The sequence below is a fragment of the Hyposmocoma kahamanoa genome, unplaced genomic scaffold (genome assembly GCF_003589595.1).
Source record: "Hyposmocoma kahamanoa isolate Upper Pololo Valley unplaced genomic scaffold, ASM358959v1 98972, whole genome shotgun sequence".
In the NCBI taxonomy this organism is placed as follows: Eukaryota; Metazoa; Arthropoda; class Insecta; order Lepidoptera; family Cosmopterigidae; genus Hyposmocoma; species Hyposmocoma kahamanoa.
Window position 1 is genome coordinate 408,998 of NW_020655740.1, and position 23,274 is coordinate 432,271.

The 23,274-nt window shown below is 37.3% G+C and overlaps 2 protein-coding genes across 3 annotated transcripts; one reads left to right on the forward strand and one right to left on the reverse strand.

The window, feature by feature from the left end:
- Positions 1-583: 583 nt before the first annotated feature.
- On the forward strand, positions 584-10,562 carry LOC113238972 (protein cortex-like). Of its 2 annotated transcripts, none has more exons than XM_026475841.1 (9): positions 584-677; positions 2,162-2,272; positions 2,633-2,819; positions 4,641-4,801; positions 5,847-5,995; positions 6,450-6,666; positions 8,416-8,614; positions 9,087-9,230; positions 10,325-10,562. In XM_026475841.1, exons 2-9 carry the CDS (start codon positions 2,228-2,230, stop codon positions 10,465-10,467), a joined length of 1,245 nt encoding a protein of 414 aa, XP_026331626.1. In that variant the 5' UTR covers positions 584-677; positions 2,162-2,227; the 3' UTR covers positions 10,468-10,562. The 2 variants fall into 2 exon arrangements, with proteins under 2 accessions (XP_026331626.1, XP_026331625.1); XM_026475840.1 differs by lacking the exon at positions 584-677 and adding an exon at positions 815-859.
- A 4,355-nt stretch (positions 10,563-14,917) lies between these two features.
- LOC113238953 lies at positions 14,918-21,227 on the reverse strand. The gene is made up of 4 exons (XM_026475813.1): positions 21,045-21,227; positions 20,065-20,223; positions 18,275-18,466; positions 14,918-15,436 (listed from the first exon to the last, which is right to left on the reverse strand). Exons 1-4 carry the CDS (start codon positions 21,118-21,120, stop codon positions 15,384-15,386), a joined length of 480 nt encoding a protein of 159 aa, XP_026331598.1. The 5' UTR covers positions 21,121-21,227; the 3' UTR covers positions 14,918-15,383.
- Positions 21,228-23,274: the final 2,047 nt, after the last annotated feature.

The following is a 23,274-nucleotide window of genomic DNA, read 5'->3' on the forward strand; positions in this document are numbered from 1 at the left end:
AACATATAAAACATTTATTTATTGTTTTATCGAATTAAAAAATATATAATTCGCCACTACTACGTCGTAAATTTATGTCGCTCTAATTTTGTCGACCTGTCATTCTAGTCATGGTAATTTAACCGGAGTATAGTGGACTAATTTCACAAAAATACATGAAAATCATGAAAACATCATCATATTCATAACCGTTAATAAGACTGTTGTGTACAGTCAAGCGGACGTCAAACTTGACACTTTGTACTTTGGACCGTTCTTATCGTGAGTGGCATAGAGTTAGATTTAAGTCTTAAGTGTCAAGCTTGACTCTTGGCCTTGTACAATTGTTCAGCATTTTATTTTTATTTCATAATCATATCCCCGTAATCGAGATACCAATCCGCGATGGTGGTACCCACAAAGATATTAACATGTAAGTACTTAGTGCATTTGACAAAGATTATATCACTGTTGTAGCACGAAAATACTGTGCTGAATATCTTAATTTTTCCAAATTATGTTTCATATCTATAGGAATAACTAAAATAATAATGTGACAGCCCTACCCTCCGAGTGACGTGAAGACATTGACGCACCGAACGAGCACGAGTTGGATTACTTGTACTTGCTTATACTATGGTTTAGAACTGGCGCCAGTCGCTGCAACAGTGTAAATCAGCCATATCTTGGAGAAAAATGTGGGTATATCGAAAAATACTTCACCAAATTCACAGATGCTAGCCTAACGAATGAAAAAGCTGGTCTTTTCTTAGTGCTATTAAAAAATACATAAATTGTTAGCAAAAAGTGAATATTATTAACTGAATAGTGACTTCATTAAATTAAAAATATGGAAGAATATGCATTCGAGACAAAAAACGTAAGTTTTTTATCAAATTTAAATAACACTATTGGAGGTACCGTAAAACTACTAAGATATTTATTTTCAGGTTGCATTTTGAACCATATTCCAGCTAGATATCGTACTTTAATTACGTATTGTTTTATAGATTTCTCCTAAACATGTACGCCGTTAATCTTGTAGTGTACTTATTAGCATCTAAGGTAATGAATGTCCTAGGTACAGGTAGTTAAAAAAAACATAAGCAAACGTGTTTTAGCAATTTCAACCCTTAATCGGAGGGTAATGATGGATTGTTTGATTTTTTCTGGTTAAATATACAAAAAAGCGTTTCATAGGTGGATAATATATGACCATTGTCTGATAACAGTACCAAAAACTGGCAACTATGTGGCCATTGTCTGAACAAGACTCAGGAAACTATTTAATAAATTTAGCAGTTTTAATCGATATAAAACATAAATGTCTTGATATGGGTTAGAGTGGCAAGATTGAAAGTCTTTGCTACTTTCGTATGTAGCAAAACGGTAGTTTCTTTACAATTTACGTGTTATCTCGTCGGAAAAAAGATTGCTGAAGTACTCATTGGGCTGGGTCTCATGTGTATATGACATCTTTGGACAGAACTTTGGTGTAAACTGGGGTTTACGATGAATAATTTTTTTTAATTGTCCAGTCCTCATTAGTTCTTTCTGGTTTCGAGTAGGTAAGTTACAATTCAATGATGAAGAAGCACTTGCTACAAGTGTTATTGTCAGACACGTTGCCAGTGGTAATATTGGCACCTATTTCTACCCCATCATACCTACTCCTCAAGCACAGTCATCACGTTCACAGCATCGTCAGTATTTTGCGAACTACCCCCAAAAATGTTTTGTAACCTGCGGTCAATAAAGTCGTCGTTAGGAATTTCTGTTATAACGACTTGAGGAGAATCAATACGCGACCAATTTTCTAAAATGTTCACGAGTGCACGGTCAGACAGTGGCCTATTCGACGCCATTTTTCTCTGTAAAAATGAAAAATTTGCTCTATAACTATAGAAAGCAATAATAAATTGTACAAAATGAAAAAAAAAAATACGATAACAAACGGACAATGGTCACAGCCACATACTTTTAACACATTTTTTGAATACACATTTTAATTTAATAATATATCCACCTGAATAAATAGTAGTTTTTATCTAAAATACAGGATTCCTCTAGTTCAGGTATATGTGTTATATTTTACATTTATTCGTATAATTAGTCTTTAGTTACACATTTGTGCAATAAGTTATACAATAAACAATTTCGTTATTATATTACGCTTTTGCAGTCGAAAGTCTACAATCGCGGTCTGGATAGATTTGTTTTTCCCCGTCACGTAATCTATGACAAACGTATGCGACGAGAATATATTAACACTCTGGAGAGAGTAGATATTTGGGTAAGTCAAATAACAGTCTTTACTAATAAATTAAGGACCCTCCTCACTCAGTTCACTGCTTTTTTTATAATGCCAAATGGCGGAACGAACAAGCGGTAAGCGACACCCCTATCCATAACAGTTGCAGTGCCACTCAGAGCTTTAAATCGCAAAGATCTTAGGGGTGCTGCCACTGCGCCCGTCACCCTGAGACACAACAGCCCCATGTGCCTGTAATTTCGCCAGCACCTTTCCAAATCGGAACGCAGTAGATGATGAAATACACAAAGGAACACTGCTGCACTGGATATATCCATAAATTCTCCCTAATTATTCACGGTACACAATACACTTAGTACACAGATAGTACTTTCTTTTCAGAATGCAAAGTACCAGCAACGAAAGAAATTCAAGAACCGCTTTATCGGCGAGTTAGGTTTAAAAGATCAATTCAAACTTCCTAAAGACGAAGAGAGCGAGCCGTCATGGCCTTGCGTGCCTAGAAAACGGTCATATTTATCCACGGCTTGTAATATTTTGAGCCTTCCCAATTACAGTTATGCTCGTTGTAAGTTTTTTTTTATTGTTTATTTAACTAGGACCTTTATCGCTTAGCGATGATGCCAGGCCCATCGTTACAGATCGTCCTTAATTCTACTTAGATCTATTTAACTTGAGTATTAACTTATGTATACATTCCATTGGCCAGAATATCATGAGGCTTTGTTAATAGCTCACTTTACACGGTCAGTCTATCGCGCGTGATCAGGCCCTGATTTCAATTCAAGATCAGCAGCTTGATTATGATTGCCTCTCCCGATCGGAAACCGCGTCTTTTCCGAGTCGCCTGCACACTCAATCGTGCACTGTGTGTGTGTGTTTGAATTTTTTAAGCTAACGTTCTTTGGCGCGCGATTATTCGTGTTTGTTTTCGTCACAACGGAAAGAGCGTCCGTGTAAAGGTCCTCTTTCCTTACTACTTTTTGATTTCTGTATCATGCACGCGTGATAAAATTTCTGTGTAAAGCCCGCTATTAATGAGGTTAAAATGCCAAAATCTGTTCGTCTGATTCCAACCTCAGTGGAAATTAAGGCCCCGCGTATATCAAAAAGTGGGTACATAACATGTGTAGAGATTCAGTTCCAGAATATATTATTCCTATGATCTCGTACCTAAACTGCATTCGAAAGAAAGAAACGCACAAGTAGTGAATTCTGAATTCGGTGATAAATGTGTTTAAGTAACTGTTAGGTTTTTCTGATAAAAAGAATTGTTAAAATATACGTTTCATATGAAGTAGTTTCTTTATGAAACTTTCATTGTAATTTAATTACATTTATTTTAAAAGAAAGGAAGAAAATGCTGCAACAAAACAAAATAACTGTATAAACACAGGCATATTCATATAAAAACACTCCATACTTGAATTACATACAGGTTAGACATAGTAAATAAAGGAACTTACCCCAAAAGGGCTTGTATTTATGCAAACATTATGTTCTACATGCAGTTAAGTTACATGATTTTCAATGTAATAACTGGTCAGAATTTGAAATGTAGTCGGGCACGTCTGCTCGCTTCGGAAATTTAGTAGAGAGTGGCGACGAAACGGAGAAAAGTAAGAGTGACGAAGAGAAGGAATTAAAAAACGATTCGAAATTTTTACGAAGTTTTAGGTAGGTCAGGAACCAGAGAAAATGGTGACAAATTGGCGGGATGACGATGGACGAGTCGCATTGTCACAGGTTCATTCGGGTCTCCGCACACATATACAGCCTCCCAGAGCATGGAAGTCCCAGAGCATGATTTAAAGTTAAAAGTGGGGTCCATTTGTATGTAAATTCGTAACATTAGTTTTTCCGATGGATTACTTAACGGGCCTAAAGTCATTATTGTTTAGAACAGTTCGTAAAACTGAATCGCACTCTTAATACAATAGTGTATTAACTCAAACAGAGGACTTTCTCAGAAACGATGAAAAACGAATTACTCACTTCCCGCAAAAAATAATTAAAATTTATGTATGTTATAGTTTATTATAGACACTTAAACAATTTCTCAAATATATTTATAAATGAAATGGAAAAAATAATTTCATGTTTCTGAATAAGGATTATTTTGAGTTAAGTAGATATCTTTTGATTGTTTCTTACAATATTCTAACGACAGTTATTTGACGTGTACAGAATCAAATTTTACATTCAGTAGTGATATAATATTAAATTTCACATATTTTGAGTTACAACACTATTATAATAGCATGTCTGTGGGTCGGTCCCCGAGTCGTATGAACTTACGCAAATACAAGTGCATCTATGAATGTACTTTTTACTTCAAATATTATTGCTATTTATTTGTAAGTCAATGTTGCTAATGCTTTTTCTTCAGTTCCAGAGATCATCGACTGGAGTACGGGCAATATCATAGTAGTGGGTCTGGGCAACAATTATCATATGTTCAGCTGGCAAAGCCAGAGGCTGACAGGTCACGGTGTTACCGGGAGTAAGATTAACTGCTGTAAGTTTAATCCACGTGGAGACGTGTTGTTGGTAAGTATTTATGTGAAATTATTGCCTCCGTGGCCGAACGGTAAACGATACACATTTTTCAACTAGCTTTAACTTCAAAGCCAATGCCTCTACCGTTCGACTAAACCGAATTTTTACTTTTTTTTTCAATCATTTATTCATTTGGAACACCAACAGATTACACAGAAAGAATAAGATTAAAAAACAAAATGTTGTCTGATAACAGATACCTATCCACATCACTCAATATATCTCAATATATACTTCTTCTATTTTTTTCTATCTTCTAAGATATATATCTAAAATATATACCCAGATACAAAAATAATAATAAAATAATCTCAGTACAGAGTACTAAAAAAACCGACCTCAAAAGTACGTGGAATTACGTCTATTTGCTAAGTTTCATTGAAATATCCCCTAGTTCGCCACTATACAGGACTTGATACTGGAAATAATAAAAATAGGTTCTCACTACGACACTACTCAAAGTATATCGAGAGAAAAACGCCTTGAATTGGAGAAATAGCAAAATCAACAAAATGATTGCTAAAAGTAATTGCTCCTAAATTAAAGTTAGGCGCTATTTATAAAAATGAATCTTCATGCGTAAACAGCCACCCTGTGGATGATTTTCTTCAAAATGAAATGGGACCACTATGGAAGACTTCCAACAAAAAAGAATCATGAAAATCGGTTCACAAATACCGGAGTTATCGCGTAACATACATACAAAAATAAAAAAGAACATACAGTCGAATTGAGAACCTCCTCCTTTTTTGAAGTCGGTTAATAAAAATGAAAACAACATTGAATATTAATAATCCAATTATTCAATAATGTATGTACTAAAATGTAAGGTAAATAATTGATTATAAGAACGGAATAAATAGTTGATTGATGTAAGTATGGCAGTGCAACTTAGGAACACGCAATCAACATTTAAATTTATAGAAAGAATCATTAAATTATTGATCGTGTTTTATGAACGACACATTTTTTTTTTTTACTTTTTTTAATAATTTGGCTGGCGTAGTATCGAGACTTAAAATAGATTTGCTTTCAGATAGGAACAAATGCTAACTTCGTGGAGCTACACGACGAAACATTGGTCAAAAGCTCTCCAAACGCTTATTGCAAATGTGCAACAGTGGGCCACGACATCTGTACCATCACCAGCATAGATTGGAGCCCTACCGGCAACTCTTTCGTCGTGTTAGTATCTCCTATTATTACACATGCTACAAACACTGCCGTGCTTACGACAAGAACAGTAGGCGCGTTTATCTCACACGAATTTGGTGTTCAGAGACCGAACTGTCATAGCAAAATACGCTGTTTTTATTGTACCTACCCACTTTTTATTATCGCTACCTACCGTCGACCTTCAATTGAAAAGCAACCATTCTCCCATCGCTTTACTAAATAAATAATTGTAATTTCCAAGTCTCAGTCATTGTGCATTCGGTTCTGGACGGCTGCAGACCGCGGGCAACTCTATGAGCGCGTGCTTAGGTTCCTTTTTCCTCGTTACTGAGATTTAGTAGGTTATTACAGCGTAGGTATTTTCGATTTTATGTGAGAGTGATGTATCTGTTACGTAATCTGTGGCTGTAGTTTTATTTCCAATAGATAATTACTCACCGTCTGGAAAATCTTAACTTAACAGAGGCTGTTCACAAGGGGCAGTAAGTGCGTTTGACCAATTTGGACTCCACTGCAGTCGCTGGAAAGACAAAGGCCGGTCGGACATCATAGCGGTGAGGGTGTCTCCCGACGCTCGTTACGTTGCCGTGGCGTCCATGAAGTCCGCCGTTGTGCATTTACTATTGTGGCCGTCGTTGCAGTACTATTCCAATGTGGACGTCGATGATTCGTATGTCAAAGTAAGTTTCTAGTTCTTGTTCCAATTTCTTTGAGCAGTTTTTCATGAGTTGCCGAGTTGAAACCAAAAAATACCTATGTCAATAAATGTAGAATGACCTTGCAGAATCCTCATTCAATTCAGTCTACTCTTCTTCTGCGTCCCGTTCACTACCCTTCATAATGCAGAAAACGTCATCAACATATAGTTTCCATAACTGCACTGCAAATGGTTGCAGATCTATACTGGCCTCAAAGTGTTCCATCCAGATATTTGCCATGAACGGGGCTACAGGGCTACCCATGGCAACACCGTCGACCTGGAGATAATGCTTCCCACGATACAAAAAGTACCTGCCATCTAAACAGTTTCGTAGCAACACCATGATTGACTCCAACATCTCACTGTCTCGAAGCCTCTTCCTAATAACCTCAGGACATTCTTTTACGGGAACATTGGTGAAAAGTGATTCTACGTCAAAACTCACCATTATATCGTCCGGATCCAGCTTACTCTCCTTGAGAATGTCTATAAAATGACGAGAATCCCTCATAAAGGACGACGTTCTACCTACAAGCGGCTGCAGCACTGATGCAACTTTTTTTGCAAGGTCATAAGTGGGGGAGGTATTTTGATTTCAATTGGCCACAAAGGCACACTGGTTTTGTGTACTTTAGGCAATCCGTCCAGTCGAGAAACGTTTAAAGAGTCTACAAACGAAATTAATCGATGACTTTTTTAAGCTTAAATGGGAGTATTATAAAATTTCACATTATGCGTAATTTGTTTCATACAATTAATATTACTTTTACGACTTTCATGTGACAAAAGCACTTTTAACGTATGATCACATGTGACTTTGTTATACCAAAGGTACGATAATTATACTGTGTAAACGTTGACAAAATTTTATTTGTAATGTGTCGATGATGCAAACGATGGCCTAAGATTCAGAGTGCGAGTTGCGGGAGAACTGCTTTTCTCGCTTAGAGAATGTGGTACTGTCGCTCTCACGCAAGACGCGACTCGTTTTTTGTAGCTAAATTAATATCAAGTGACGGGGCGAACAAGTCGTGCGCCTGATGGTTGGCTACACGCGTGTCCATAACAGTTGCAGTGCCATTCAGAGCTTTAATCGCAAAGTTCTGAGGGGCACTACCACTGCGCCCGTCACCCTGAAACATTAGTTGACAAGTGCCATATGGAACACAGTAATGCTGACATTACTGCAGAAGTAGGTAAGATGGCAGTACTTTCCTGCCGAACTCTTTCACAAGGAACTCTACTGCTGTTAAAGTGCTAGCCGTGCTGACGACCACCTAACCAACCTTTTGGTTCGGGGAGCTTTTTTATGCACTCAACAGAAATTTGAAAAAGAATTCCCGCGTTTTGGTTATAGTTTGTATTTATGCAATGCTATTAAAGGTCAAATTGGCTTAGAAAGTTTCTTAACACGTCATTCATTAATGGTGCAATAAAGAAATCATAACAATAAGCTTGTTGAACGCCTATCTTCACACTGATCTACTCAAAACCAAATCGACGGGCGTCAGGTCTACAACGAAATACGATATACTGCGTGACAACGAAGCTCATATGACGGCTATCGTATCTAATTTTGACATTATTTTCATAGTCAAACTGACATGTGTAATACGTATGAGCTCCATTGTCACTTTGCATGTCGTGTTAGCCGTCCAAGTATTTTAGTGTATCGACAGTGCAATACCATAATTAAGGCATAAAACGGGGTGTTTTTATGCATTTGCAGTCTGTAGTCTGGCATCCCTGGCGCAGCGCGCTACTGGGAGTGGGCGTAGCAGTCTCCGACTATCGGACAATAGTCATCATGTGGGACACCCCATCGAATAAACTGCACACAGATCTCGCAACCTACTACAAATACAATTTAGATTGCATGCTGTTCAGCCACAGGACTGGAGAGATGGTGCTCAGTTTGTGGGACCCAGGTACCGGACCTTAGTGCTTCAACGATTTAATTATCCTTCGCCTTTCAAGTATCGGGAGACTAGACATAGGCTGGGGTGACATAATGGTTCGTACGAAGAGTTTTACTTTCAAATTTATATGGCGAAAAGCTATAGAGTCGAATTCATTCATTGCAGACTTGTTCCCTGAGTGGTATAACTTGCGCCTTTTCAAAGCGAGATTGAATAGGCATTATTTTATTTATTTTATTTTACAATATTAGGGAAACTAACAGCTAGGTATTTAAATAGTTACAAAAATAATTATTGATCGCCAATTACAAGTTTCCATAGATAAGTTAAGAGTTAAATTCTACGTTAGAACTGTATACAAACGTTGAGAGGAAAAATAAATCAAAAAGATAAATTCTAACTTGAATTACCTTTTAAGGAAAAGAATGAGAAAACTGATTAAAGAGTAGTTGCTTAAGTTGGTTTAAAATTTGACTTCTAGCCAGGTCAGTGCAACACCCGAAGGCTTCTACGCAGTTGTTCGTGATAAGTGACCCGACAACGGTAGTGGACCAGTCGGGCGATGGCCGCGGCGACGTGGACCGCGTGCAGACCATGGTGTTTAGCCCTGACGGGACTAAACTGGGTGATTATCGAAATTTACAAGTCTGTTATGGAATTTTTATGTTTAAATTTTCTTCTACTCATTACAAACAATTTCGGATTTCGGGGTTCGGATCCGGGGGTTACCACCTCTGAGTTTCTAGGAATTTATGTGCGAAACATACTTTGAAATTTATCATGAGCTTTTCGGTGATGAAACTTGCACGTCTAAGAAGATTAACTACCCTCGGAAAACGTGTCAAGTCCCCAACCCGCATTGGGCCAGTGTGGCGGACTACGGTCAAAACCTTCGCCTGAGAGGAGACCCCCCGCCCAGCATTAGGACGTACACATGGGTTGATCACGTGTCTTAGAGACAATCTTGGTACTGCACCGTCCTGGAGCAATACGGTGTTTCTAACGATAACGGGCAGCTGTGTTTTCATTCGCTATAAAAAATATAGTGGGTAGTGCACGTGAGTGCGAATGACGGTTGCGCGAAAGCTTAAATGCGCGATAGTTCATTTGCACGAATGGCTGCAGGTTGTTGCGATTCATTGCAATGCAAAGCTTTCATAATAAACTATACGTTTATTTTTTTAAAGTTTATTACGGTGTACTTGCAACAATCAACTTGCCTTCCAGCTTTCGCAAATGTCTCCGCGCTATCGTCATTCGCGCAAATCAACTAGCTTTCGCGCAACCGTCTTCGCACTGTCGTCTTTCGCGTAATCGGCATTCGCACTCCTCACTTAGAACCTACACCCAAAAATATTAAGTTTGTTGCTGGCGTTTACGATGGAAACACCATGAATTGCTAAAGTTTAAAAAATTAAAATAATTTTTTACTTAGACTGAACTTCACTGTTGATTGGCGATACAGGATAGAGAGAGATGCTGATGTTACTAAAAAATACTAATAATAATAATTAGTAGCAACATCTTTAGGGACACCGTGTGTCTCTACAACTACAATACTGATATCGGAGTGTAATGCTGTGTAACTTGTATCAGCAATGAAAGCATTTTGTACTATGCAAATAACTTGCTTCCCCTTAGCAGGATAATCTCTATATATATAATTGTTCAGTGTTCAAATTGGTAGACGTTATATGCTATTGCATGTTCTATTTTTAGCGACAGCTACTGCCGACGAAGACTTGTTAATCTGGAACTTTCTCCCGGAAGATAAAACTAAAAAGAAAGTAACAAAATCGAGGAGATTCTCAACTATGCCGGTGTACATGGACCTGACAACACAGGGATTTGTTTTACGTTAAAATATTTTAAGAATTTTGTAAATTTTAAGTCGCTATTGGTTGAATAAATATTTTATAATGTATTTAAATAAAGTTAATTTATAATGATCATGAATGTTTGCTGGTTTTCAAATAAATGGATTTCTTATATTAATAATAATAGTTTTTTTTTTTTTTTTCATTTAAGACAACATGTATTGTAATTGCAGCCACCATTTATATAAATGTAACAAAATGTTTTTATTATACCAAATCTTATGGCGCATCCACACATGCCGCCGGGTTTCAGACCGCCTTGCCGCTGAATGCAGGCCGCCGGCTTTACCGGCCGCCTGCAGATGCGGTTGCAATGTTCGCAGTAGTGTTGTTAAATTATTTTATATATGAATACGACTACACTACCACTCCGTATCGAAGCCGCAAGCAAACTGCCGCCGGCAACCAAAAGCCACGCGTGCCGCGGCTGAGATGAGGCAAATGCCGGCGGCACGGCCGCCGGCCATGCCGCCGGGCATGTGTGGATGCGCCATTAGAATAATAACGCATATAATGATAGTTTCATATCAAACGAACTGTCACAAGTGAGGCAAAAATCAAATGTGAATGTAGGCTAGTTTTGGTAGTAGGTTAATTTTCGGTTTTAGTGAATATTTATATAAAAATACAAGTTGAAACGCGTTACTTCCTTGTGGAATGTGATGTTAGTATCTATTTTATGTTTGTCTGACGTATTTTTACACTCATTTACCGCACAATTCGTCATTTTTAGCTAAAATTCTGGAGCTGTTCGCGGTGCAAGTTGACCTTGAGCACTGACGGCCCGCCCGCTCGTGTAGGCCCGTTTGGCGCGCTTCAATTTGCCTCACTTAGCGTGTGCGGACTAGGTTTCTATGCGTTATTATTCTAAGTACCAAATGACGGGATGAACAAGTCGAGCGCCGTCCACAGCAGTTGCAGTGTCACTCAGAGCTTTAAATCGCAAAGACCTGAGCAGCACTGCCACTGCGCTCGTGACCCTGAGACAAGTCCCATGTGCTTGTAATTTCACCAGCACCCTTCAAAATCCTTAGCCTACATGCAGTACTGCTCGCGTTACTGCTAGGTGGCAGAAATAGGTTTTCTCCTTTCACAAGGTGCTCCTACGAAACGACGTTTTTGTAATGGCGTAACATAGGTGCACATACAAAAAAAATATCGGTCGGTTAAAAAACTAAGTTCACTAGTTAAAAAATCAGGTTAAGGCTATTCTTTACTAGAGAGAATATAACAGTGATTGAAATAATAAGCTCATTCAAACAGGTATAATATTTTATTCACCAATCATCTTAACAGCTAATCATTGCGTATTGCCAACAAATTAATATATTTGAGGAATACATTATGTACTAATAGTGACGTGCTTTGTTCCGGGTCGCCATAACCGAGAATGGGAATATAATACGTTCCTTTAAACAATACTGATCAGTAATTGTATGTACATACACGACTGTACTCCACTCGTCTCTCGTGTAGGCCCAAAGCTCGTCGACTATTTCTAAAATAAATCGATCAATCAAATGTTTACTTGACAAAGTAAAATCCAGTATTTTTTTTTTAATTCGGTTATGGTAGTCCCAGAATAAGGCGCGCCTTTTGGTGTCAAAAATATATTATTATCATACTCATTGTATTAAAGCTTTCTTTTTTAATTTTACATTTGTTAAAAAACATCCCGGGTGCAGTCGACGAGAAAGTATGGGACACCATTCGTAACGAGACGTTGCGTGCGGCACGATACAGATACGTACATATGTCTGAACATCTTAGGAAATTTTGTAATCATAACAACGTACAAATTAGATACGAGCCAAAAAACTGATCGCGCGTCTTCCGGAAAATTCTCGAGAATTCCCGCAGCTACGGTATCATATTGACATGAGGTTCATTATGCTATGCACAATTTCGTTACAAAAATTCTCTTTCAAACATGTAATATAATAATAAAAAACCGCAGACTCGCAGCACTGCCTGTCACTCAGTTGTGTGTGTGTATGTATATAACAAACAGTGCAAAGAGACCATAGCTCAGCGTCGGTGTTGACTTAAAAGCAAACGGCTGGTTTTCAGTTAAAACGTAGAGGGTACCGCGAACAACCAGATAGCTGGCGCCGTTTGCATGTTGTTCAATAACTTAGCAAATAATCATTTGGATACTAAATATCATTATGTGTTTTTTTCTTTGTGCAACAAAGAATTATATATAAATCAGTAACATCATAAACAACAGCTACTTTTCTTCCATGACGTTTTAAAAAACTTAATAAATTAACCAAAAATAAACATTTTCACCTCACTAGCTCGGAAAGATTAGAAATCTGCGCGCGAAAGCGTCTTTTGCACGCTAGAGTGGAGTTTTTGAAATTCGAACTTGACGATGGACTGTGGTGCACCTTCCGATGAAAAAAAAAATTAAACATTGCTGATATAAATAATATAAATCTTATGATGGTTGACATTAAATTGACAATGTTAGCTACTTGTGTTTATTAAATTATTTTAATTCGTGAATAGTCACTCAATCACACAAAATAAATGTACAAGCAAGAGAGGAAGATGTATTATAGAAAAAGTAAAAATATATTAATTAAAATTAAAAGTGATATATGACGAGTTAGACAATTTGTTTTTCCAAACAGAATAATAATAGTAGTAATAATAATAATAGTAGTAGTATGATGTGTTTGAATGTGTATCTATTACTGTATTTTCGTTATCGCTTCTAAAATACAAAAAAAGATGAAAAAACAAAAGAGGTAGCTTAAATGTTACTCCCATTTTATTTTTTTTTTAATAAGCGGTACGAGTAGGTATTTTTTTATTCTCGAAACTATGAACACCGGGCAGTTGGCTGTATGAGTTTTTCTTTTGCCTGTTTACATAGTTCACTGTTAGTAGGTAGATTTAAAAGTTTAGAGAAAGTTTAGAGAAGAGGACTGTAATGGATTTTCCCACTTACTTTTCAGGCCTTGACCCATTGACTTACAATTATATGGACGTCGGGTCCGCGCTAAAAAGTGTCCGAACTTATAGGGCGTTAAAATCGTATACAGAGCGTCATTCACGCTCTAGTCTTCGTTTGTTCGACTGACAGCGAAGCAAGCAAAATTAGACAGTACTGCGATGACATTACAATTTAAATTCAACGGTTTAGCTTTTTCATATTCCTTTACATGTCACTACGTTTAAATAGGTTGACTTGGGACATTTTTTTCGTGGTTTTTGTATTAGACCCGTCGTCCATTTATTTGTAAGCCTTGACCGGTAAGAAGTCGCACGGTCCATAAATGACAAACTTTCCGTGTTCGTTTTTCGAAAATAATGTAAACATTTCCGAGCATTTTTGAGAAAAACCTATTTATTTTTGTATGAAAGTAAAACATGATGAACAAAAGTTTGTTGCTTATGATGTTAGTAACATAGATAACCGTGCGAGGTTTTTAGTATTTTAAAAATAGCTCCGTATAAGTAATACGGCAAGCTAGCAACATAAAATGACATATCGACTGTGAACTGGCAATCGGTACTATCTCAATTTTGACAACTTTACAAGATGATAAAAAAAAAATTGTTTGCGTCATTTATATAGCATCTGGTACCAGCGTATTTTTATTACACATGTATGTATGGTACGTACACTACGTATTTTTATTTCATAATCCATTGACTTACAATTATATGGACGTCGGGTCCGCGCTAAAAAGTGTCCGCACTTGTAAGGCGCTAAAATCGTATACAGAGCGCGACACTCCGCTTTAGTCTTCATTTGTTCTACTGACAGCGCGATACTGCGATGACATTACAATTTAAATTTCGAATAGGTTGACTTGGGACATTTTTTTCGTGGTTTTTGTATTAGACCCGTCGTCCATTTATTTGTAAGTCAATGTCATAATCCTAAAGTTAAAAAGTTGTCAAAATTGAGACAGTACCGGTTGCCAGTTTACAGTCGATATCTAGTCAGCCGAAGGTCGCGCTCCGGCAAAAATGACGTCAAAAAACAAAGATCTGCAAACACAAGTCAAAAAACAAGCATATAGAAAAATTCGTAAGGTTCGTTCCGTAGCTCAACTGGGAAAGCATCAACTACGGCATGGTGAAGGTGCTAGTTCGAATCCAGCCGGATCAAATGAATTTTTCTTTGCATTAACAATTATTAGAGTAATTTCACAAAAAAATAATTAATTAATAATAATAATAACAATAAATTGAATATCATGATAGTAAAACATAGTGAAATTCTATAAACTTATTATTACAACATAAAGTGATTGACGGTTTGACCGTATACTACCACCTCCCCTGTTTACAATACAAACAATATACAATTATTATACAGTAACGTGACAAGCAACCCCGACCAGGGGGGCTACTCCGTCCGAAACAATTACGTACTGACAAATAAGTAATATTCGACCAAATTACAAGAAGCTTGATGCGAATGAAGCTGCAAACTTGACATTGTCTTGATTTGCTCGAGTATTACTTATTTGACAAAATTTGTTTCGGATGAATGTAGGACGGAGAATGGGAGTAAACTCCCTGTACCCATTCAAAAAAAGTTAATTTAGTAATATAACCCAGGACATCCTTATCTAGTGCCCGCAGTGCCAGCCGGTAACACTGAGGTTGTCGGAATCACTTAAAGATCCACTGTCTATTGTGCTCTACACCTAAATTTTGACTACTTATTAAATCCACGTGGTCACAGACGTCCCAATGTAGACGATTTTAAATGGCTTCACATTATTCAGCCCCTTACAACTTAACCATAAGAGACGCATGCACGGCAGTGTAGTAATACTTTAATTCAGCCATGAAATATTCACGCTGCTGTCTTAGCAGAATTGGCGAGCGCTAAGCACCGCTTCTTGAATATGATTGTTTTAATTCGTACAAGGTCATTTAGCTTGCATATCATGTACGACCAGGGCCCCCAAGTCTGCTAACTTTCCTGAAACCATTGGATATTGTAATTACATTGAGATTATATTACAATTATGACAATATTTTACCCAATACACACACACGCACACACATTTTCACACACACACCCATTCACACACAAAAACCACTCAAGCACTCACTCTCTCTCACGCTCACACACACACACACACACATAAAAATGAAAACACTAACTTTTTTAATTACTCCCTATTGTACAAACTCACATATTATGTGCAAAATAGACCTAAGTAAAGAATACTTTAACAGAGAGGTGGAGACCAGGAGTCCTAAGATACAAGGTTTTCCTAGTTTAGGTTCCTGTCTCTCACATACATTAAGTTGTTAATTCCTGCTGTAAATTAGTTTTTAATCGATATTTGCGAGAGAAGATAATCAACTATTATTTGATAGTCTACTAAAATCTAGTTGCAATGGCAGTTGAGTCTGAACAGAGCATCAGTGGAATGGCACCGATGGCATTCATTCATTTCATCACATGCCTTATTAAAATTACCATGGAAATTACTATTAAATAGCTTAATTTTTATCATGTTTAACCAGCAATTTAGTCTTCTATCATATTTAGTAAACTATGTCATCGACGTGCCATCGAAGAGCAGAATACCAAAAAATTACAATGGTAGTAGTTGTAGCTCAACCAAAAAATTACAATGGTAGTAGTAGTAGCTCGATGGCTAGCCACGAACAAGCAACTACTCTTGCCTTTTGAGCAGAATACCAAACCAAGCCTACGTCACTCGCTCGTGGTTACGTGATTAGTGCCTACCGCTGAGTGTATCGCCGGCAGTGCAAGCGCCCAGACAAATCTTTCATTTACTTTACAATCCTTGTATAATCGCATTATACAGCATTCGATTCCGCCCGACTGCTCACGGCGGGCAACCGTATTTTAACCTCTCTCATTTTTTTCGATAGTCAAATTTAGTAGTCTATTATAGCGTAGGTATTTTAGTTTCTGTATGAGAGTGATGTATCTGTTAACTATTAAGTAATCTGTGACCAAACGTACAAAATGCCATTGACACTCTGTGGACACACAACTGAGATGATTAAAAAATAACAGACTTGGGACCCTGGTAAACTCATTGCAGCAGCCACCAAAGACCAAGACGTACCAATGTCAAACCCTCTTCCAACATTCAGGCATATCTTGGTGAATACAAAAATTTATGAGTTTCTCAACCACATTACAATCAGTCATCTACCAACCAACGACTCGATCACCTTATAACCACCATGGCGCACCGGTCACCACGACTAACCTCACCTGCGCCATGGTACACTCATCCCAGAACCACCCAAAGGCCCTGATACTAACGCCTACAGCGCAAAAGACTTAACATCTCTGGCTTAAATAATCCTTTGTCTAACCTTAAACTAATAGAGACCAGATACTGCCATGAAGCGGCTGAGATTACTTAGCAATTAGCTACAATGCATAGAAACAATCGAAGTCAGGAAAATATTTGAGTTCTGATACAACAGGTCAATTGCTACTGGTGGCAATAATGAAGAGCTGAGCAAGCTCTGAATGGAGGCAGGCAAGAACGAAAACGGCTAGGACAAAACCTATCGAGACCGGCCCTTTAGCAAAGGCAGAACTATTCTTGCGAATAAACCTGACTCTGATATCGGATTGGTCCCATTCGAAGGTATTTCTTGTGGACGCTACCATCCTTACATGAAGAAGGTTTCCCGAAACCGAGAAACGTCGGAAGTTCTCGAAGCATGAGTGTTGGTGGCAATTGTGTTCACCGCTAACGGGTTAATTCCAGCCGACCTTTTAAATATTAGACACCATCACATAGATTGCTCTAATCCTAAAGCACTTCTTTTATGAAAACCGGAACCAAACAACGGTGTCACAAATACCCAGACCCGAGACAGTTTAGAATAGTTAGTTGTTCTATACGGACCCGATGGGGTTCGAGGTCCTCAAAGATGGCGACACCATGAAAACCGTTGTGCAAGCTCGACCACATCATTCCTCACTAACAACTTGAGGTTGAAGTTTTTTGGCGTGCAGCTTTCAGCACTAATGCAAGAAGCGGCGCTGCTCGACACGGTGTGTATCTTTCGCCGGTTCTTTAACCTGAATTCCTGATCCCGTCCAACTGTACATTGCCGGGAAATACCGTCTCTCGCCAATTTAAAATTCAACATTTTTTTCGCCTTACGAGTGGCGACAATCGAACATAAATGTCGGAAACAATTATCACAACCATATTACTCTTTTATCTAAAATCAAAAAAGCAAAAATAGAAAAAACTGACCACTGAGATATTTTTGGTTACTTGATCACTCAAATTATTATGAATTTGACAGTGCAACAATCTAATCTAAGTTGCGAAAACCTACTATTAGAGTGTCTTTTACCACTGGAACCTAAGGTAATTGTAAATTAATACTAGTCTAGACACCCAACTATCAACGGATTGACACTAACATAATACTAGCAATATTTGCTGCATTTGTATTTATAATTATTAGTTAAGTTGGTACAAAAATGTACAAGAGAAGGCACTTTTACTAAAGCCATGTGTTTACTAAAGCCATGTGATAGCACCATCATAAATGGTCCTCTAATTCTAAATTCTGAGTGCAATTGTATAATTTATTCTAAATGCAAAATAATTTATTCTGTTATACATTCAAGCTCAATTTTCTATTAAAGAAATACACAGTATCAAAGGCAAACAAGTCAAAGGCTTTGGTGAAAATAAAAAAAATATTTTGCATTTACAATAATAACAAAAAAAAAATTCAAAACATATTCAAAAACTAAGTTTCTACCCAGCTGTAATGGTAGAAATAACCTGCCTACCTAATTTCAGTGCAATAAATTCTAGCATATTATAAACAAGCTCTGTCCTGCTGGCACGACATGCCATCAGTATGTCAAATGCATGCATGATGTCTATTGGATCCAGCGTTCGCAGATAGTTGTACACAATATAGAAAAGCTCTTGCAACTTGTCTTTGATCGTTACCCACAATTCTCGAAGAGTCACCATTGCTGAAAACAGAACGAAATTGTGTCAACATACTTGGTACTTGATACTTGTTGGACAAGGTTTATGAGACAATTAGATAAAAAAAAAATAGGCAACTCATGCTTGACCAGATGGTAAATATGAAAAGATTACACTGGAAATTACGATGACTGCGCACTACTACTACTTACACGACGGTCAGATTCGCCTGAGAAGAATAAGTAAGGAATGTTCGAGATCGGTCTTTGTAAATAGTCAATTATTTATATACTTTTATCAAATTCAATAGATACCATGAATACACTATGAGGAATCGTTGCCACCTGTATAGGATGTTTGGGTATTACAATAAAATATGTATTAAAAATAGTTATGTAATTGAACTGCAGTGCCTCAGCTTTTAAGATCACTTCTTGCATTGTTGTAAGGTGAATAATATATTATTTTTGCTTTATTTCTTTCTATTCTGATATAATAATTCATTTAGCATCCGTTTAAGAACGTCCTACTTTTGAATGTTGAGCACAATTATAATTGGGCCCGCTGTATTAATTTTTAAGTATCGAGTTCTTAGGTTTTTGTTTAGCGATTGTTACACATAGGAAATGAACCTATTTTTCCGGATTTAAATCATTAAATATATTTGTTTTTTCAAACAAACCGACGATTCGGGCCCTTTACAGGACCCATGGTCACGGTTGACTGAGGTGGTACAGTCTTCAACCAGTTATGTCTAATATTGATGAAAACCACCCTATTTTTTCACTATAGTTACAATAGTTATTAATTAAATACCTTATTTTTAATTTTACAAAGAAAACATTCCAGTTTACGCTACATTAAGTTTTACAAATTATTTTATTGAATGAATTTTTATTAAGTTCAATTTATTATTAATTAATGACCTGGGTTTTGTCAAACTTCATTAAATGTGTAGGTTTATCCATGATATGCTCGCAGACTGCAAACTTGTTTACGCTATGATGTTTGACATGAGCTATATGTTCTTTGACGCAAGTACAAATACTTCGCTTTGTTTGTCCAATATAAGAGAGACTGCACTCACAATCAAGCTTGTAAACTCATGCATCCTGTAAGGGGATGTTACATTTCACTTTGTTTGTTTGAAAAAACAAATATACGCGATTTAAAACTAGAAAAATAGTTTCATTTCCTATAATTTTTAAGTGTTTTCTTTTCTACATTCTTTATGTCTGATGTCTGTTATTGTACTATAAATAAAAAAAATAAAAAATGTAAGTATGCAACAATCTTTAGTATTAGGTTTTTGTTTCACTATAGCTCGAGCCTCGGAAATGGCAAATTTATGTACTTCTATATTACCATACAGAAGTACATAAATTGCCCCTTAAATGAACTTGTGACTTTCTGAAACAACTGTCAAGAACAACCACTTTATTTTTATTTGTCAAATTAATATTATGTGTATTACTATTTTTCATGAATAAATTACTATTATTTATATTATAAGTAGCATAAATGTACTGTGATGCTAATATAAGAAAGTATGTCTGGGGGATTATGATCTCCCCTATATATCCATTCTCCACAGTGAGTTGTGCTAAAGTCGCCACAGCAGCAATTGCAATTGTGCACTTACCAACAACTCCAAGGCCAGTGGCGCTACCCAAACCGGCACCAACAGCGGCTCCAAGCCTCCCACCAGCATAGATGCCCACCAGCCCCCCCGCCACCGCACATACACCCGCCAATATAGCTGTGCCGCGGTCCCATGAAATGCGAATGTCAAACATGTCTCCTGGGAATACAAGCAAATATTCAGTCAAATCAGAATTCTATTAAAGCGTTATAAAAAATATAGACACTAAAGATTTAAATTCAATGGCAGTTTACAATAAGAATGGTCTAAAATTATGACTGACAAGCTCTTGGCTGTACCTCACCCTTATTAACACCTATACCACCAAACAATGTACACAAGGCAGAAATGGCTTTTCAAAGCTGACTAGAACTCGTAGTGGAGACTGGCTAGAATAACACACATATTCTACCTCAAGCTGAGTGAGAGGAGAGAATGTATATACCAAAAAGTGGATGGCAAACATATGCTCCAGCCAGAAGAGATAAAGACAATACGATCTAAGTAAATGCTACTTCTATAATTCTGTTGATCTTGGCTCCAGGTTGCAATTAGTGGTGATCAAGTTTATAGCTGTTTGCAGTGATGGCGGACTCCACTCTAATATTAAATTTTAGAAATAATCAAAATAATTCATTTTCTAGCAGAAGAACTCCTTGTAAGAAAGTGCAATAAGGAAAACCCCGCCACGGTACCTATTTCTGCCGCCTAACAGTAATGTGGCTGTAAAGTAAAAAGTAAAGGGTTAGATTGCTGTTAAAATTACATAGGCACATGGGACTTGTCAATTCTGTCTCAAAAACTGTGATTTAATGGTACGAGTGGCACTGCGTTACGATAGGCACGTCGTTTTCCACCAAGCGCAAAGCTCATAAAAAAATGTAAGGTACTTAATCTACAATGTGATCTTTGACCGCCGGATATTATGTAGAGAGTTTGGCAAATATTTACGTAGGTATAAAGTTAATAATAACACTCACCAAGACGTAGAATTATTTCTTCCAACCAATGAGGATCGAACCTCTGGTCCATGCCGACATACCGTTCAACATCCATGTCATTCAATTAAATAACAGTAAAACACGCTTTTAAGTATTTTGGAAAGCAAAACAGCAACGAAATATTGCGTAAATAACATTGACTTGTAAATAACGATAAATTTTGTTGGCATTGGCAAGCAATACGCGAGCAGCAGTGACAGTGACAGCAAGACAGCAACGGCTGACAGAATGCGAACGAAAGGAGTGACAATTAATTGTCGTAGTGAACGAATGGAAAGCGATGATGAGCAAAGAGCGAATACGCCATAAAAATTAATTTAAAAATCTACAGGACACTTGAGGACACAGAACAATTTTCCGTGCTACAGGACGTCGGTCCCAAGGCTATGGGACACGAAGGGAAAGTAGTACAGTAGGTAGCAGTAGAGCTCCGTGTGAAAGCGTTCGTCCAGGAAAGCTCTGCCACCTTATCTATTTCTGCCGCCTAAAGCGGTAATGTGAGCACAGTATTAGAATATGTTCCCTAAAAAAGTGAAACTTGTAAAACTCCAAATTCCCACCCTTTTCGGCTAGTAGACATTTTGGAGTCATCTTAATCTAACATCTTTGGTCTATCGTATTGCGGTTCTGTGCCGCGTTCCGGAAACCGCACACCTAATTTTGAAAGTAGTAAACACAACCTATTTAATTTTCAATCGAGAGAGAAACCGTATCGTTAAATTTGTATGTTGAAAACACCTGCAGCGTCGTCGATCCCTAGAAAAATGTTTAGTAAATGTTACGTGACGCAAATCTCCCGATCGTGTAAATCAGGACTTCTCTTGGATCTATGATGAAATACAATGGTTGTTGTTGAACTAAAAAACATGGCGGAACATAGCCTGAACATTAGAATAATAACGCAAAGAATGATAGTTTCATATCAAACGAACTGTCACAAGTGAGGCAAAAATCAAATTCATGTAGGCTAGTTTTAGTAGTAGGCTTAGGTAGTAGGTAAATTTTCGGTTTTAGTCATTGACTTGTTTTAGTGAATATTTATATAAAAACACAAGTTGAAACGCGTTACTTCCTTGTGGAATGTGACGTTAGTATCTATTTTATGTTTGTCTGACGTATTTTTACACTCATTGACTGCACATTTCGTCATTTTTAGCTAAAATTCTGGAGCTGTTCGCGGTGCAAATTGATCTTGAGCACTGAATGCCCGCCCGGTCGTGTAGGCCCTTTTGGCGCGCTTCAATTTGCCTCACTTAGCGTGTGCGGACTAGGTTTTTTTTATGCGTTATTATTCTAAGAGCCTGAACCCTCTCTTTCGAGATAATGATCGTTACTAACATACCTTTGTTACTAACACCTGTTAGCGGTTGATAAAAAATAGTAAGGTTAAATTCGAATACATTTGTGGGCATTTATAATTTTAATTTCCAGTGTCAATCGTCAAAAAATATACGCTGATCTCTGAATATATGTTGATCGTCTATAGGTACTGTAACTAAAACTTTCGTACGATTTTGGCTGAATAAACGTATCGATCGTCAAAACATCGAGCAAATCTGTAGGCACGTTAAGGCTCTCCATCAGAGATGGGCAAGCATCCGGATTTTAACCCGGCGCTTTGTTAACGCCGGGTTTAAATAGGGTTCAAACAAAATCGAGAGCCAAAAACTATTTACAGTTGATTATATGTTGTAAATCGAGTTTTCTTGAAATTTAATGTTATTATTACAACAGTTTATTACTTTCTAGATCCAGAAAGCGACGCACTGTGATTCCCCCATAGGCCATAAATCAAAAAAAATCATTGGCTTATCCCGGTTAGATCAACTCACTAAGTTAGTAACTAGTTAACAAGCTTCCAAAAACTATAAATATCAATGTAATTAGGTCACGTTATCATTCACTTTTGTGCATCGGAAGTGAGCGCATCGCGAGACTAATTATCACCACGTGTGAGTCATCGAAACTTAATCACTTTGTTTTTGAGTGTCACTATTCCAAATCAAGTGTTTACGTGTTGTGAAAGCATGGAGATCCAAGAGCATGGTATGTACTTTTATTATCAATTTTTTTTAATTTTTTTTTATGCATATTTTTTTTATATAATTTTTTTATTGAAGGCAGTTTTTTGGTGAAAATTTTTGGCATAACTTAATTTCCTTTAGACCTACAACTTTTGGCTGCGCTGAGCTGCACCTGAGGTATATGG